Source organism: Vicugna pacos, chromosome 20, assembly GCF_048564905.1.
Source record: "Vicugna pacos chromosome 20, VicPac4, whole genome shotgun sequence".
Taxonomy (NCBI): Eukaryota; Metazoa; Chordata; class Mammalia; order Artiodactyla; family Camelidae; genus Vicugna; species Vicugna pacos.
The window spans coordinates 19,619,847-19,635,252 of NC_133006.1; the positions used below are offsets into that span (position 1 = coordinate 19,619,847).

The following is a 15,406-nucleotide window of genomic DNA, read 5'->3' on the forward strand; positions in this document are numbered from 1 at the left end:
AGTACTAAGGCTTCCTAGAGTCAAACCCCAGGTCCTAACTCTCAGTTCCTGTGAGCTGGGTCAGAAGGGAGAGCAGGGGTGGAGTGAGGAGATCCAGGTGCTGGGACTCAGGAGGGGGCATCCTGGCCACTAGCCTGGTCTAGCAGGTGGAGGCGTGCCACATAGGCCTGCTCTGTCTCCAGCAGCTCCTGGACGATCCTCTTCTCCTCAGGCTCCTGCAGGGGAGTTGAGGGGAGAAGGAGAAGGAGAGCTTTGGTCTCCTCTGATGGGAGCAGTCTCCAAAAATGCCCCAGTGAAACACACCACCCAGGATTCACACCCTCCTGCAGTGCATCTGGGCTGGCGCTGTGACTAGCTGAGAGAGAATGGAGCAGAGTGAGGCTGTGCCAGTTCCAGACCAAAGCCTTAGGAGGCCTGGAAGCTTCTGCTTGTGCTCTCTTGGGAGCATTAACTACCACATCCAGAAGTTAGCTGCCGTGATGAGAGGCCACATGGAGAGGAGAGGCCTTGGGACTACACGGAGAGAGAGGGGCACAGCTGTGCCAGCGTCCCAGCTCAGCCCGGCTTTTTGGCTGTCCCTGCCCAGGCACCAGGCTTGAGAGATGAGCTATCTTGGGCATTCCCATCTTAGGCAACATCTGACTGACCCTGTTATGGACTGAATTATGTCCCCAAATTAATCTGTTGAAGCCCTAACCTTCAATGTGATTCTACTTGGAGATAAGGCCTTTAGTAATTAAGTTAACTGAGGTATAAGGGTGGGGCCCTAATCCATTAAGACTGGTGTCCTTATAAGAAGAGAGGGCTACCAGGAGAACATGAGTACAGAGAAAAGGTCCTGTGAGGACACAGTGAGAAGATGGCTATCTACAAGACAGGCAGGGAGGCTCACCAGAAACCAACCCTGCCAGCACCTTGTTCTTGGACAGCCAGTCTCCAGAGCTGTGAGAAACTGTATTTCTGTTGTTTAAGTTACTCAGTCTATGGTATTTTGTCAGGGCAGCCCGAGCTGACTAAGGCAAACCCCAAGTGAGACAATAGAAAAATCATCTAATAGCATTCCAGTCAACCCATGAAACTGTCAGGAATAGTAAATTGTATTTGGCCACTACATTTTGGGGTACTTTGTTATGTAGCAGTTGATCACCAGTATACACATTAGGTACTACTATGATCACCACCCCCATGTTATAAATCAGGAAACAGACATAAAGGGGTAAAAGGGACTCGCCCAAAGTCACACAGTTAACAGAAGAGCTGGGACATGAACCCTGGCAGTTTGGCTCCAGGGTGCACAGCATCATGTGGCCTAGCCCTTAGACTCCACAGACAAGAAAACTGAAACCCAGGGAAGGGAGGTAACCTGCCCTGGATCAGTCTAAGGGCAGGAATTAGCACCAACCAATATTTTTAGTTGGGATCATTTCCTCCTCAGGTAGGTAAACTGAGGCCACACCTAGGAAAGGTACCAGGTTCCAAGCTGTGTAGCCTTGGACAAATTCCTTAAGCTGTCTGAGTTTCAATTTCCTTACCTAAAAGACTCGTACAGTGAGGGGTATGAGAAATAATGCCAGCAATAGGGTGCATAGTAGGTATCTAACCAAAGCCCATTAACGGGGTGGGGAGGGGTGAATTTAGCTTTCAGCTGATCTCTGGTCACACCTGAGGAAGCGGCTGGGAGGGAATGTGTGGGAACGTGAGCGGAGGGGCCCCCAGCTCCCCACTTCTACCCCAGCCTTTAGGCACCTGCATCCCTGGGGCGGGGCAGGTCCCAGGCTGGCAAGATTTCCTCCAGGCCCCACTGGACAGCTTGTTCTTCAGGGAGCTCAGGTATCTCCTGCTGACTGTCCTGGGCCCGGACTCCAGGGTCTCTCCCACAGTGGGCTTCTCCAGTGGCCCTGCAGGTGAGGGAGGCCTGCACCCAGGGCGGTGATGCTCAGCCTCCAGTCTATGGGCTCTGGGCTCTGCTCCTGGGGACCTGAGGAGAACAGAGCAGACCTGAGGGTTTCCAGTCTGTAGAGTAGGGAGAAGAATAGCACCTCCCTGGTAGGGATTTGGGGGTGATTAATGCAAATCACAGGTATGCAGTGGCCTCTGAGTGCCTGGCACTCAGGAGTTTACTGAGACCTCCACTTCCTTCCCCAATACCTTTCTTGGAGGGAACTCCAGTCTTCAAAATGAGTCAGCCTAGACTGTTTTGTTCTCTGGGGAACTATATACTTCCCTGTTTAAAATGCAGTGAGGAACCCCTCCTGCACATAGAGGTTTTTAAGTGCCCTCCCAAATCACCCTTGCCTGTGCACCTCACCCTTGTTTTTAGTCTCTGCAGCAGGAAAGCCCCTAAAACCCTAGTAACTGATACAACACTCTCAAGGCAGGTGGAGCTGATAAAGCTCAGGCTTATCAGGGGGAGATATGCCCTCCACATCTCTAGCAGAGGGAAAAGCCAGTCTAGGATCAGCTTCCCTGTTCCCCTAGGGGTGAGCTTTCACTTTTGTAGTGTAGCTTTGTTAGCCCAGCTACTGGGTCTGTAGGCCAGTTAAACTCTTTAGATAAGAGAGTCCACCCTCACTGGATATATCCTATGAATTGAGCTGTGCCCCATTCCCTTTGGTGTGGAAAGGTGTGTGATGACAGCATAGGGTGGGCACCTTTATGACGAAGGCAGGCTGGGATATGGGAGGACCAGACAGGAACAAAATCTTCAAAACACTGTGAGAAAGTTTTTCATTACTTCCAATTTTGTAGCTAGGTACAGAGAGGATAAGTAACTTGCAGCAAGGGGGTTGCAGAGGTGGGATTCAGATCAGGCAGGCTACCTTCTGAGCCTGTACCCTTAACTGTCCCTCCCAGGTGAGTCAAGGAGAAACAGGTGCAGCGAGTCAACATGACCTGCCCGAAGTCACACACCGGTTGGTGGCAGAGAGGATTGGGACCTAGTCCTCCATGGCTCCTCACTGGCTCTCCCACCCCTCTCCATTGCCCCAATGCCCAGTTCCTCAACCCATGGAATTAGCTGAGTCCCAGGTTTTCTGTTCTACATTTGATTTCAGCTTCTGCATTTCTCTCTAAGTGCCCCAGGCAGCTTCTGTTTCCTCTTTGCCCCTCAGTTTCAGATCAGCTAAGGTGCTGAAAGACCTCACAAGAAAGCCCAGATTAAGGCAGCTGGCACAGGGCCCTTCACACAGTAAGGGGTGACTCACCCTCCTGACAAGGCCTCCTCTGACCCCATTCTGGTCTGAGGGCTGCCTCCTCCTGCTAGGCATAGCACACATGCTGAGGGTCTCCACTGGGCATGTCTGGCATGTTGGGTGGGGAGGTGCCATCTCCGCACACCCGAGGTGGGGGGGGGGGGTCCAGGAAGGTGGCGTCTAGAGCTGTCCTCGGTGCTGAACAGAACGTGCCAGGCAAAGGCCCCTTGAAGAGGCAGCGTCAGGTCACCTGCTCAGGAAGCTGAACTGCCCTTCTAAGTACCCATCTATGTCGCCTCCACCTTGAAGCCCACAGGAAGCTTTGTCTGCTCTGAGTGTCTTCAGCATAATGCCTAGGCCCCTCCCATGGGGCCTGTTGTCCATGACCTGGCATCATGGTCATTCCATAAGCTTAGCATCAAAGACAAAAATCCTCTGGGTGGGGATCATTCTTTCAGCTCCTGCATTCACTACAGTTCCTGTGTGATGCTGTGCTGTGCCACACACACCCTCTCAGGACTGAGATAGCCTTTTGCCTCAATTGGAATAGCCTGAGGGGCATCCCAGCCCCAGAGCTCGCTGGGACAGGCTGCAGCCTCTGTGGCAAGTGCATGGTAATTCAACTTTTCTCTGAGTCTAATGCTGCCTCACTTACCCTGGGTGTTGTTCCCAAGACCCTCCCTAATAAATCTCCTGAAGCAAATCTCTACCTCAGAGTCTATTTCCAGAGAACCCTATCTACAACAGTCACAGTCCCTAAAACAGGCCTGGGCTTAAGAAATGCCTGCAGTGGATTGATGTCACACACAGACACACAATGACCTCCACACATCCGGTTCAGCCTTTTCCCTTCAGATAGAAGCCCCTGCATTGCTCCTTGCCCATGAACTTAAACTCAAAGCCTCCTCACCTCTCTGTGCCTCCACTTTCTCATCTGTAAGATGGGAATAGAGATGGAACCTATCCCCAGTAGGCTGTTAGACGATTAAGTGAAATAAGTAACAAATGCACTTAAAATAGTGCCTCCTAGGTAGGGTGACCATACACTGTGGTTTGCTCAAGACGGCCTCAGCCTTTCCTATTGCTCCCTCCCTCCCACCAAAAAAATGTAATAGCATCCACTTTTAGTTTCAATTGTATCCTGGTTTGAATGATAAATTATATGATCATCGTGCTCATAAGGAGTAAGTGCTTAGTAAGTATTAGCTATTATTTCTGCTGGAGGGGCAGTGGGTGGAGTTCTGCAGCCCAAACATGGTGTTTGGTCCACCTATGCTCACTCAGAATTACACAAACATCTGGACTCTCCCCACCACATCAACACACACACACTCACCCACACCCAGCTCCTCTCCCATACTCTGAGGAACCCATGACTGAGGGGCGTGGGCACTGCCCAGACACGAAGAGGTATCCAATACAGGGCCCAGAGAGAGAATTGCTCACTGTGAGGGCCTAAGGTGGCCCCAGCCTGTTCCCTAGCCTGGAGACAGACTGGCAGGGCCTGTGCTGCCCAAGGGTCTAGAGGCGGGCAGAGGAGCTAGAGGGAGAAAGCCAGTCGGCCACAGTGACCCTTCCCATCTCCACTGCCCCGTACCTGCTGTTCTCAAACACAGTCACCAGATTGAACACAGATGCCAGCTTCTCTTCCTTACTTGCCCCCTCCATCCTGCAGGCCTCCAGGGTGACCCTCAGCTACCCTTGAAGAAGGGAGGGAGGTCTCCAGCCAGCACACTCAGCCACATCTGTGATCTGGGATCACAGATGGGCTAAGGCATCCCAGAGTCCCGTCTTTCCTGAGGGCTCAGCAGGCCTGCTCCCTGCTGCAGAGTGATGAAAGAGGAAGTGGTCCCAGAGCCACAGCCCTGAAGGGGAAAGGCGGGTGCTCCCTGCAGAGGGAGGAGCCTGCTGGGGCCCCACCTCTCCCCCATGGGGCTTGACCTTTCACTCCTGTTGACCCCCAGCTTCAGAAGCCACCCCAAAAGGGCAATGGAGCCCAGAGGTAGTTTCTGGAACTGGGCTTTTGGCCTGAGCCTTGCTACTTGGGCCAACCACACATTCTCACAAGGTCCAGTGTATTTTATTTGATCCTTTCTCCACAACCTCTTTTCTGATTGTGACCCTGCTCATTGCTGTAAGAAAACAGCTTTTTAAATTAAAAATAAGTACAAATCTATTAGGGGCTGGCAGGGAGGAGTACTGTGGTGTTCCCACTTCCGCACTGAAGTTCTCTCATTTTAATGGCTGCTGTCTCCACCTTCTTGACTCCCTGAAACTATGATGATAATAATAGCTAACACATTCTTTTTAGTGCTTTACAAGTACTTTCTCATTTAATCCCACAACAGTCTTATGAAGTGGGCCTTATTACAATCCCCATTTTACAGAAGAAAAAACTGTGGATCAGAGAGGCTAGGTAACTTGCCCAAAGTCATCCAGTAAGAACACAACAGAAGTCAGATTTCCAAAGCAAAGGTGACTGCCCTATAATTCCAGCAAAGATTTCATTGTGAGCCTGGATGACCACATTCTTGCTGCTGTCTATCCTTAAGCCTCCCTGCTCCTAGCACACTGGGTTGTCTCTGCCTGATGCCTCCTTTACCCCTTGGTCTCCCCACCCTTCCAGAACAAATGATCACTGCTTCTATTCCCCTTATTCAAGCCTCACAGGCCCTTCAGGGCTCTCCTACTGGCTTCCAGTCTCGCTTGCCCTGAGCCAGAGCCCTCTGTTGAGACTGGTCTTTGTTGTGGAGGGTAGAGACTGAGCCTCAGTCATCTTGGTACCGGAAGTGTCTGGCACAGCTTCACGCTCCAGTGCCTGTGAAACACTGGGGCCTCACACGCCCAGCAGACTCACTCTCTCAGAGCTTTGCCTGAGCAGTTTCTTCTAGCAGATGTCTGGCTTCTCCCCCTCAACCCTAAATCTCACTAATTCTCCTCACTTTCCGTTTTTACTTCTTTTGTTATAGAGAATTTAGAACATACGCAAAAGGAGACAGAATAAGGCACTCTCACAAACCCATAACCCAGACCCAACAACCATCAATTCACGGCTGGCCCTGCTCCATCGACAGCCACATTCACTCCCCTTCCCATATCATTTTGAAGCAAATCAGGTGATTTCACCCACAAATATTTCAGTGTGTACCTAAAAGATAAAGGTATATATATGTATATACTCACACATATGATATATGTAATGGCAATATTACTTTATATGGGCATACAATCATGTTTTACACATGTTACATATGTGTGTGTGTGTATATGTATATGTATATGTATATATATATATATATATATATATGAAACACCATTACCGTTATCATACCCCAAGGGATGTTTAGCAATAATTTTTTAATATAACCAAACAGTCAGCATTCAAAGTGCCAATTCCTCATAAATGTTATCTGCTATGGACTGAACTGTGTTCCCCCCTAAATTCATATATTGAAGCCCTAACCTCCAACATGGCTGTATTTGGAAACAGGAGGTAGTTAAAGTTAAATGAGGTCATAAAAGTGGGGTCCTAATCTGATAGGATTGATGGCCTTATAAAAGGAAGAAATCCCTCCGTCCACAACCGCCCACATCCCCACCCCGGCACCCTCCAAGGAAAGGATTCAAATGAGGTCCACATGTTACAATGAGTTGTCCTGTCTATTAACTCTTTTCACTCACAGATTCACCTTGTTCTTTCTGTTTTCTCACACATGACTGTGAGGACACTGGGTTGCTGGCCCTCCAACTCCCATGGTCAGGACTTTGTTGATTGCAGCACTGGCCCCTGGATTTCCTGTCCATGGCGGTTAGATCTAGGAGCTTGATTGGATTCATCCTTAAATGCCACTTCTTCCTGGATGTCCTTCCAGGTCTGGGGAGGCCTCCCTCTTTGGTGCTCTCCTCCCCTCAACTGCAGTGCCCAGTTTTCTCCTCTGCCTCCCACCAGCCTTGCTTCTCGCCTACAGGTATCACCCAAGGCTCAGCCCAGGCCTTCTGGTCCCCTCATTTACACACTCCCTTTACCATCCAATTCAGAATCTATCCCAGAGTTCCACAGGCACCTCTTCCTGCCTCCTACCTCAGCCTGAGGATGCCCAAGATCTTTAGGGCATCACTAGGGGCATGTCCCACCTTCGCTTCCCACTCAACATATAATCTCGAAAGCCGGCACCATTATTGCACAGAAGGAATCCCAGATTCCTGGGTGTGCTGTCAAGACCCTCCTGGTTTGGCTCTGATCAACCTTCCCAGCCATTTCTTCCTTATACACACGCAGGTCTGGGTTGTGACCTTGAGTGGTGGCTCTGGGCTGTGTCAGCTGAGCTAAGCTGAACCACAGTTCCAGAATTTCCTTCCCTGCAAGCTGACCATGGTGGCAGGAGGGGACACCGCAGCCGTATTCACTCCTGCGGTGGGTACAGGGCTCCAGTGCTGTGGCAGTGCACACGTGTTGATGTAGGTCTGTGGGCTTTCTACCAACCTCCTTCAGTTTTGCTTAGTCCTGAGCCAGGTGTGTGTTCAGCTCTAGGACAAAAGATGCCAACTTCTTCTGCAGGTCACCTGTGTCACTGAAGCTGTTGTCTTGGTGTGGCTGCCTGTTCATCCTCCAGAATCCCAGCCCTTCCTCACTGGTTCCATTCCTTCTTGTTCCCCCAACTTCACATCCATCTTCCCTTTCCCACTGCCTGCCCTGAGGATTTTAGACACAGAAGCATAAATTCTTTAAGCTGCCCCATTGCATATGGTCAATTACCGGTTGTTTTATTGATGGTTGTTCTGCTTCTCCTACCAAAGCTGACCTAAATGCCTTGAACCAGTAACTGAACTTCACTTTCCTCATCTATGAAATGGGGATAATTAGAGCACCAACCTCCTGTGGTTGCTGTGAAGATTAAATGAGATAATAACATGTGTACGGGCTTAGAGTAAGGCCTGATACAGAGTAGGCGATTAGTGAATGTTGGCTACATTCTTTTGTTGTTGTTGTTGTTGTTGGCTACATTCTTCTTGCTGACAGAAGACCTTTTCTATGGGTACCCCCTGCCTTGACCAATTAGTTCCTTTTGCCTGGTATGTCTCCACCCTGACAACTTCCTATTCACTTCCTCCAGGAAGCCTTCTTGGATATCCACCACTGGAAATTCTTTTCTGTCCTCAGAAACCTGGTGTTCCTGTTTACTTCGACCTCTTCTGCTCCATTCATTAAGTCATGCATTCTGTTGACAAGTATTTTTTGGAGTACCTACTATGTGTCAGCCTAGTGGTAGAAGTTATGGATTAAACACAGCCTTCTTCCCCTTAGCTCACAGTCTAATGAGAAAGATTGGCCTACTAACCACTAAAATACAATGTGGGAAATGCTTTGAACAGAGGAGTTTATGAGCACCCAAATAAGGAGCATCAGAGTCTGCAGAGAGCAGAGGGTGCTATTAAGGAAGGCTTCCTAGCAGAGGCAGCCTGAAGGATGAAGGATGAAGGATGAGTTGATTGGCAAGGTAGGAAAAGGCATTCAAAGCAGAATGAAGTGATGTGGGCTTAAGAGAACAGGGTGAGACTAGGAATAAAGGTAGGGAGTCCAGCACACTGGGGTTTCCAGGGGCTGGGGATTGGTAGGACATGGGCTGAGGGGCCCCAGGAGCCTGGCCCTGGCAGGCTTTGTCTGCTGAGTTGAGGTGCTTTCGAGCAAAAAAGGAAACGGTTACAGAATTTTGTTTATGCAGAGGAGGACCTCATCCAATAGTTGTGAACACATCTCCCTCTGATTTGGGGTGTCTCCATTTCAGGGCTCTTGGGGTCCTTGGCATGGATAAGTCTCATGCTTTCTCTCCTATTCTCTGGTTTCAAGCCTTAAGGTGGTTGGAAAAGCTCAGTTCACTGCAGCCCAGACAGGGCAAAAGAGGGAGGGAGGAAAGAAGGAAGGGAGGGACGCCCAAACAGGAACTGCAGGGCTGGGCAGTCACATGGCAGGTAGGCTGGCTGGCTGGCAAGAAAGCGCTGCCCTGGAATGCAAAGAGGGCTTTGTGTGCAGACTTGGGGCACCCAAAGGGCCTCTCACTGGAAGTCTTGGGGCAGGAGAGGGCTTTTGGGGGCTGTCAGGGAGGAAATGTCAACATTTGGGACCTGGATGCTGGGAGAGGGGGAGAGAGAGAGCGCGCACGTGTGTGTGTGTGTGTGTGTGTGTGTGTGTGTGTGTGTGTAATCTCCAGCGGTTTGTGAGGATATGGCTTTTTCTGGAGAGAGTGAGCATTCCCCAGAGTACCATTTATCCCCAGCAAGCCATTCCCCAAGGCTGGCATGTTCCCTGGGACCCCTTACTCCAACCTGGCACCCAGCCTCAGGCAAGCCCAGCACCTGCCCAGAGTGTAATGGCCTGTGACAGACAGGCCTGTGAGCAAGGGATGCTGTGGCTCTGGGGGAGATGCAGGCAGCTGGCTGAAATTTGTTCCTGCGGCTGGTGCAGCCCTTGCCACCCCTTCCCTCACAGCCTCCCCTTCCCCTTCAGTTTTCTACCCTCAACTAGTCTTGGGGAGGCCCTGGCGGGGGCTCTCTAAATACTCATGTGGTGGGCAGAGGCCACACCACCAGTGCCAATGTGAGGTGTGGGCCTTCCTTGCCGGTCCCTGGCTTGGAGGAGGAGGGCTGAAAAAAGCCAGCCTCCCTGTCGTCTATTCCTTCCTTCAAACAGCCAGTATCTTCCCACTCTGTCCCTCCAGCAAACCCACCATTTGTTGAGGTCTCTTGTCTTCCTGTCTTCTGGGAGGGCTTGGTGCTGCTGCCTGCCCATCAGTGGGCTTGGATGCCAGGCTCAGGCAGCCCATCCGCTTCCTGCCATTCACCTTCCCAGGAAGCTTCCCATATTTTGGCTTCTGTGTGCCCCTGCCCCTTTGTGGTCTGGCTGTTCCTAACTTGTATTGTCAGTCTGCAGGATGTGATTCTTCAGAGCTGTTTAGCGCCTTGAGGAACACAGGGAGGCAAAATCAACCTCCCTCCACATGTGCCAGGGGAGGGTCTGCTCTAAGGGTGCAGAGGCCTAAAAGACAAGACAGCAAATGTGTCAGTCCTGACGTGGGTGGCTGAGAAGATGTCAGGGAACAAAAACAGCTCTTTCTTCCTCGGCGTGTGAACGATCTAGTTTCAAGCTGGCATTCTTAGTGACTGAGCAAGACTTGTGCCAGGCCTTGGCCCCATCCCACTATTCAAGAAGACCTCAAGGTCACCAAAGGCCGACCTCAGGTGAGGAAGGCATCCTGGGAAAGCAGGGATGAGGGGGGAGGGCGGCATGTGTGAAACTGCAGAAGGGCTGGCCTAGCAGTGAACATGCAGGAGGCTGAGACACGCCCCCACTCTCATGAGGGGGGCCAGGAGGGGGCAGAGGGAGGGGTCGTGTTTCCGGGGGAGGGAAGGTCCCCCCATGCAGAGCTAGGGCTGGGGTCTGGGCAGGGAGGCGCCAGATGGGAGCCAGCAAGGCAAGGCCAGAGCCCAGGAATGGTGCCAGGTGGCGCCTTCCCAGGAGCCCAGAGGGTGAGCACAAGGCCAGCAGGTGGGGCCTCACACCCCAGGTCAGGCTCCTTTTATCTCCAAACAGCTGTGGGCCTTTCTTGGGGCCTGCTAGATCTTCCTCATGGAGAAACATGAGCAGCCTGGAGAGAACCAACAGGTTTCCGAGTGGAGAAAGAACAAATTGTTTCCGCACAGCCAGCTGCCCTCCCCGCCCGTGACCTTTCTCCCATGACCACCTCCCAAGCCTGAGACACCTGTGCCCATCTTCCCACACGTCAGCAGGAGTTGTTTTCTGCTTGTGATCCACCAATAATGCAACTTCTCTGTCACAAAGCTCCTTTTTTATGCATTTCTGGGAAGGCTGGTATATAACCAAGCACACATGAAATCCATTTCTTCCAACAAAGAGCTGCATGATTCCTTCTTTCTTCCTACCAGGATTCTCTCTTCCTTCTTTCCTTTCAACAAATAGCCCCAGTGCTAGGAACTTGGGAAAATGTGACACATGACACTCTTAAATCTCACCTGAGGCCTTAGTCCTAAGTGTCTCTGTGTCCCCAGAAGTTAGCACAATGCCTGCCACATAGTAGCTCCTCCATGAATCTTCCTGAATAGGGAGCAGGACACTGAGCATGAAGGAAGGGGTTGTAGGATACTGTAGGGTTCTCTTTCCTCCATCTCCTGCCCTCTACCTTGACCAGGTTCCAATGAGCCCCAGCCCTGTCCTGTCTCCTCCTTTAGGCCCCAGCCCCTTAGGGTTTACACATACATACACCCTTCAGTTTTCCACCCATCTTGGGGCTCAGTGCCCCAGTGTGAGTGAGCCATCACCCTCCCCCATCATAGTCCCAGTCCCCTACAGGGCAAATCAGAAAGAAAGCTAGCTGAATGTCCATGACTCTCACCTTAGTTTCCCCACTCTTTTCAAGGGCCACCTTTGTCTGGTCTACATTAGGGATATATCAAGTTTCTGTTTCATTGGGTGTCATAGCCAATCCATAGCCAGTGGCCTACAAGGCCCAACTCCATGACCTCATTTCTACTACTCTCCCCCCTCTCACTCTGTTCTGGGCACTATGCCCTCCAACCTGCCAGACAAACTCCCACCTCAGGACCTTTGCATGTGCCATTCTTCCTACCTAGAACTCTCTTTTGCCATATACCTGCATGGCTTACCCTCTAGTCTCCTTTAAATCTTTGCTTAAGTGTCATCTTCTCACGAAGGCCTTTCCTTATCCTAGCATACCCCCCAAATTGCAATACCACCACGGATTCCCAGTCCCCCTCCCCTGCTTTATTTTTCTCACTTATTGCTTTCTGATATACTGATTTCTTTATAATGTTTATTATCTGTCTCCCCACTAGAACGCCAGCTCCATGAAAGCAGGCATTTTTTTGTCTGTTTTACTTACCACTATATCCCCAGCATCTGCAACAGTGCTTGGTATGTAGTAGGTGCTCAACAAATACTGGTTGAAGGAATGAAGGGACATTTTTACCTCCTGACCCTCCTGGACTCTCACAGCGCACCTAGCTTCACTATGAGCTAAAATTCATTCTGCCTCTGTTCCATGCTGGAACCCTGGCCCTAGCCTTCTGGACAAGATGCAACTTCCACCTGGTTCCCAGAAGGAGTGGGAGTCAGCAAGCCACACCTTCCTTAGTGTTTTGCCCCTTTCTTAGAGGCTGGAACAGGAACCACAACCTAGGGAGGAAAGAGAACTTAAGGTGGATGCTACATGTGAGTTTTCTTTTGTTCCAAGGGAAAAGCACCTTAAGCGGCACCTTCCTTTGAAAAAACAAAGGCATATTGGGATCATCTATAGAGTTCTCTAAAACAGTTTAATTTCCAGACTCTATCCCTGGAGATTCTTAGTAAACTGTCTAGGCTGAGGCCTGAGCTTTTTTTTTTAACTCCTTTCATGATTCTAATGTTCAGCCAGAATTGGGAATCAGAGGTCCAGGCAATGCCCGAGGGTGCCAAGTCTGGTCTCTCCAACTGGGAGAATTGTGGCTGTGAAATGGATACTCCTCAGCTCTCATAGCAAGTAACTGTCCACACACACACTGTTCTACCAGAAACCACATCAAATCTCAGAGAAGGGACAGACTAAACCAGGATTTACACATTCAAATGGTAACTAGAGCCATACAGGTTAACACCCCTGGTTGCATCAGGTGTGTTGTTGAGATGCAGAGATGGGTGCAGAATCCATGTCCTTCTCACAGGGGCAGCTGTTAGCCTGTTATGATCTGTTCTTGTCAGAAGGCAATGCAGGTCCTGTGGTGCTAGATTTAGGTCTTTGTTCTCCTCAAGAGAAATTGGAATTCAGGAATTTTAAATGAAATAACCCATATTTTCACTTAGAAATCCTTATGCTGCCAATGGGTTGCTAACCCTTTATACAGCTGCCAAACTGCCATAGCTTGCAATCCCTTTTACAATGGGGTCGTATCTCACATGGCCTTTCCTGCCCACCATCCTTCACATTCAAGCTAATAGGAAATGACTGCTCACCCAGAGCCTCCCTCAGCTCTGCCAAGACTCCCCTGAAGCCTCGCAATAAAGGCTTGTCACAGGGGTGTGCTGGAGCTGGCTCCCACTGGCTTGCGAAAGTCAACGGTGCCCATTTTTTCTTAACTCCACGCTTAGTAACATCATATTAGCAGCATGAAATCAGCCACAGTGAGAGTATTTACACCACATGAATCAGCAAGTGCTAGAATCAGGGCTTTTCTTTTCCTAGAGAGCCAGTTATTAAACACTTAGCAGCACATCACTGCACATAAGGATTCAGACTCTGTCACAGGCTGGTAGGGAAGCAGTGAAAAAGGGAGTAGTTTTGTTTTTCTAGTTACATAAGAATTCACATGAATGTGTGCAATAGACATTTTGATAGCACCTTCCCTTTAAAACCCCTAAATACTCACTTAAAAGGAAACAAGAATCTTAGTCCTGAGATATTTCTTCCTTAATTAAGGAATAATGGTCTTACAATAAAATGCCCAGATTTTAAGAGTACAGTTTGGTGAGCTTTAACTAGTGTACCCACTCACATAACCACCACCCCAATTGAGATGAAGAATGCTTTCATTCCCCCAGAAAGCTCTTCATGCCTCTTTCCAGTCATTCTTCTATAGGCAACCACTGTTTTGATTTTTATCCCCACAGATTAATTTTGCCTGTTTTATAACTTTATATAAATGGAATCATATAACAAGTGCTCTTTTGTGTCTGGATTATTTCACTTAGAATAATGTTTTTGAGACTCATCCATGTCATTGTTCATATCAATCATTCATTTCTTTTTAGTGCTGAATATCCTTCCACTGAATAGTCCTGATATCATCTTAATCCCCCAACTCACCCAGACTCGGGGCAAGGGCCTATTAACCTTTGATTTTTACTGCAGGAGAAGAGAACTTCTCCCCACACTCAGGACAAACAGACATGGGCATAAGAGATTTAGATGGACTCACCTTTCTCCACCAAGAAGAGGATGATAGAGCAGAACACCAGCTAGGCATCTGACCCTTTCTGACCCTGGGGCGAGTACTGTGCTCACTGTGACACGCCACGTCCTCCCAGAGTGTAGAGGCCGCATTTTCCCTCTTCATTCTTATAGGTTTCATCCCAAGGCCTTGGGACTATTAGCCCCAAATTGTCTTTCATGTTTCTCCAAGAAGTTTTAATAATCTCTCATGTCAATACATCTGGTGACCTATATGATATGCCAGAATTCCCAAGATGATGACAGTTACAATGTACCTTGTTTTCACCTAATTAGGACAAGAGGTGTTTCCTGAGTTAAGGTGGATACAGGACCCCAGGTTTTCAGAACATAAGGAAGGCCAGTGCTACCCACCCATACCCTAGGCATACCAGAGGCAGCAGCCAGAATGTTCTCACCCACAACTAGTAAACAGGGAGCCTGCATCCAGATGAACCCATCTTCTTTACAACAGTCTAACAGGGGAGACTGACAGGAAAGCAGGCAGCCACAGTTCCCTGTAAGGTGACAAACACAGAGGGTAATGGCAGCACAGAGGGGTACTATCCAGCCCAGAACTAACTGCTTTATAGCTCTAAGTACACACTGCCAAGTTGCTCAATAGAGTGAATGCTGAGCAAGATTTTCATTCAATCATTTCAGTGAGTGTATTTTTCATTTCTAGATGATCTGTTTGATTCCTTTTCAAATATACCCCTTTTTTTCCCCACAATGTCCTTTCCTTTCTTTTTTTTTTTAGTACTTTCTATTCTTTATCTTTGTCTTTATTTTTAAAATTACAGTTTTCTCCTTAAAGTTTCTTTCAGATTGTTCTATTATGTCAAATTCCCAGCAGTGTTAATCCTCTTGTTCTGCCCATTCACACTCATGATGAAATGTGTTTTTGAGTGGTTTGTAATTATTTTATCGCGATGATTTTTTTGTTTTTCTTCTTCTTGGTGTCCCTGTGAACCCTGGGTCGTGGAAATATAGTTATAGAGCTGTTTTACATTTGCTTCCGCTCAGTTCCCTAGGGGTCTAACGCTTTAACTGACCTATTTTCACTTCAATTTCTTGGGGAAATTGTTCAATTACTTAAAAACAATCACTGACCATTTCCTATATGTATATCACCATAGCTGGTGCTGTGGAAGAAGATACAAAACAATGCAAGACAACACAATGTAGTCCTACATTAAGGCAGAGTGAAATGCCTAATGG

General features: G+C 49.0%; 1 protein-coding gene across 7 annotated transcripts in view; it reads right to left on the bottom strand.

Annotated features, from left to right (window-relative positions):
- FGD2 (FYVE, RhoGEF and PH domain containing 2) overlaps positions 1–15,406 on the bottom strand; it is a 33,188-nt gene that overhangs the window by 16,268 nt on the left and 1,514 nt on the right. For 2 of the 7 annotated variants that reach the window (XM_072945090.1, XM_006202053.4), the window contains exons 1-3: positions 4,789–5,031; positions 1,747–1,978; positions 135–215 (exon numbers count right to left, since the gene is read on the bottom strand). In XM_072945090.1, the coding sequence (XP_072801191.1) occupies positions 135–215; positions 1,747–1,978; positions 4,789–4,859 (384 nt within the window). In that variant the 5' untranslated portion in view covers positions 4,860–5,031. Of the gene's footprint in view, positions 1–134; positions 216–1,746; positions 1,979–4,788; positions 5,032–9,916; positions 10,042–14,577; positions 14,704–15,406 lie in introns of those variants that run through there. The other 5 variants (XM_072945092.1, XM_072945091.1, XM_072945093.1 and 2 more) reach the window with 4 other exon arrangements.